Source organism: Penaeus monodon, chromosome 30, assembly GCF_015228065.2.
Source record: "Penaeus monodon isolate SGIC_2016 chromosome 30, NSTDA_Pmon_1, whole genome shotgun sequence".
Lineage (NCBI taxonomy): Eukaryota > Metazoa > Arthropoda > Malacostraca > Decapoda > Penaeidae > Penaeus > Penaeus monodon.
Genome location: NC_051415.1, coordinates 17,194,710 through 17,197,187, shown reverse-complemented (window position 1 = coordinate 17,197,187; position 2,478 = coordinate 17,194,710). Strand labels below are relative to the sequence as shown.

Sequence of the window (2,478 nt, the reverse complement as noted above, 5' to 3'; positions counted from 1 at the left end):
TACGCGTCATTATTTTCGTAAATTTGTTAGTAAAGATGTTTGATATTCGTATTAACTGCACATTCCATAGTTTTTCTCTTCGACCTGATGCAGTTTGTTAACAAAATCCCAACACTACGATTTCCGCAATGCCGCTAACATACAGTTTCATTGTCTATCATTTTCTTTATTTCTCGTTGATAAAAGTATAATACATCCAAACATCATCTGCTTCCATGCACTGTACATAAAAATTAATATGCATAATACCAACATTGGAAGAAAAGGCGAGGTTCCTCACTGTCTATCGTATATCTATTTTTTTTTTCGTTGTTAATGGATATTCGAAGTTATTTGCAGTCTAAGGCTTTTGTTTATTCGTTGAATTCTTTGTTTTCTTTCTTTTTTCGCTTTTAACCATGTGAGTTATCACTGTTCTGAAGTTTCTGTACATAATTAGATATACACTTTGCACACTATATATCACTGCCTTAAGATAGGTTCCCGATCCATAAATTTTCCCAATGTTCACCTTAGAACTCTTCATTCCTCCCAGAATATATGTGATCCATTCTTACGTACCCAGAGGACGCTGCTGAGCCTACGTTCTCGTCTATAGGCGAGCGTAAGGAGCTGTCAGGTGCAGTGACTACTGTCGACACGTGATGTACTGTCATCTGAGGTACGTTCACGGGGAAGTCAGGTGGCGGCGGCATCTCGTGGCAAAGGACGTTCATTTCGTCTCCAGGAATAGGCGGACACGCGTCACTCGTGCCATATGGGAAGCAAGGAGAGAGTTCCTTTTCTGGCTCACTTACTGTTCCCTCCACATGTCCGTTACCATTTGGTAATTGGTTTGGTAAATTTTGTCCATTTTTTAATCTTGCGAATGGGAAATCTACTGCCACATATCCCACTGAAGGAGTTTCGCCTGAAGTTTTGACTTTCTGATCAGATGATATTTTTGATCTGCCGTCAATCCTTGATACATAATGATGAGGGCCTGATGCTTCATCAGATTTTTTCTTGTTGCTCGACGGAGACTCTGAGTTCACACCACTCTGGTATTTGTTGTCCTGTGTGTCTTTCGGTGGAAACGGGAAGTCTATCATCACATAGCCTCTAGTCTCCACATCAGATTCTGTTTTATTTGTGACTGGCTCTTTCTGTGCCTTGGACTCTGCGCCTGCATCGTAGTGACGTATATCCGTAGGGAAGGCTTGTTTGTCAAAGCCTGTGGGCGGAGAGGCTACTTGGCCTGAGGAAGATATTCGTTGTACTTTCTGCCCCACGTCTTCCCTCAATTTGTTGGAGGTTTGCGTTCCAAAAATGTTTGGTGGCACATATCCTTTCGAATATGTGCCTTGTTTATTCCCGCCATCGTTCTTTATCAATTCACAAGAAGCTTGCATTCCAAATCCTGTAGAAACTACTTCCTGTGTATCCTTGTTTCCCTGTGTAGGCAGAAAACCTGCACAACGTGGAAGAGGTTTTTCGTGTTCCTTAATATTCTTGAATTCTTCTGGATTTCTGTAAACTCTTGAGTAAGGAGCTTTGACTTCATTTGTTGAGGTTGATGGAGTAGGCGACGTGCCATTGTTTAAGAGAGAATAATGGGGCAAGATGGCTACATATCCTGACGATGGCTGAGCTGCAGATGTCTCTTGTATATGCTTGTTCACATTCTCCGTTAAATTTCTGAAGGTATCAGTTCCAAAGCCCTCTGGTGAAAAAGCCGTATAACCTGTAGAAAGGATTCCTTGTACTTGCCTTCCTCCGTTCAGTGTCAGATTACAAGAGGTTTGCATTCCACAATCTGCTGATGGAGAAGCTCCGTGACCTGCCAGAGATTTCTCGTTTGCCTTCGCATTCGCGAATTCTTCTGGACAACTATAAACCCTTGAATAAGGGGTTCTGACTTCATTCGTTAAGGTAGACGGAATGGCCTCCTTGTTACTGTGTAATTCAGAGTTCTGAGACAAGATGACTGAATATCCTGGCGATGGCTTAGCTTCCCAGGGGGCGATAGCAGAATCAGATATGCCAATATTGCCTGAATCAGGTTCTGAAATTATTCCGTAACTCTTTTCATCATTCCCAGTTTTATCTCCAGTGACACCATTAGGGAACACCGGCATGACGTCACCAGGCTGAGAAACCAGAGGAGGGGTTTCCTCATCGACGTTGCTTTGGGCAAGACCTCGACCTCCAGAGAAGGGCATCTGGAAGTACTCCGTGTCGAGGCACAACCTGTGGTGTAGAAACAAAATTTGTATTAGTCACATATAAAAGTCCTTATATTTGTTTATGAAATTCAATCTATTCCACTATACATCAAAAATATAGTACTTACACATGGTCTGACAACCGCTCACTGAACTGAACGTTGTCATAGATGGAGTCATGATTGTTCATCACGGCCGTGGTGAATGAATTTCGACTTCGGATATCGGAGCTGTCATCCTATGAAGAGAAAGTAAAATATCTGGATTCTGCCAC

At 42.3% G+C, this 2,478-nt stretch overlaps 1 protein-coding gene across 1 annotated transcript in view; it reads right to left on the bottom strand.

Annotated features, from left to right (window-relative positions):
* The window catches only part of LOC119592567, a gene marked incomplete in the record, with an annotated part of 22,150 nt that overhangs the window by 188 nt on the left and 19,484 nt on the right, over nucleotides 1–2,478 (bottom strand). The window contains 2 exon segments of the mRNA XM_037941444.1: nucleotides 1–2,229; nucleotides 2,333–2,442. Coding sequence (XP_037797372.1) covers nucleotides 513–2,229; nucleotides 2,333–2,442 — 1,827 coding nt within the window.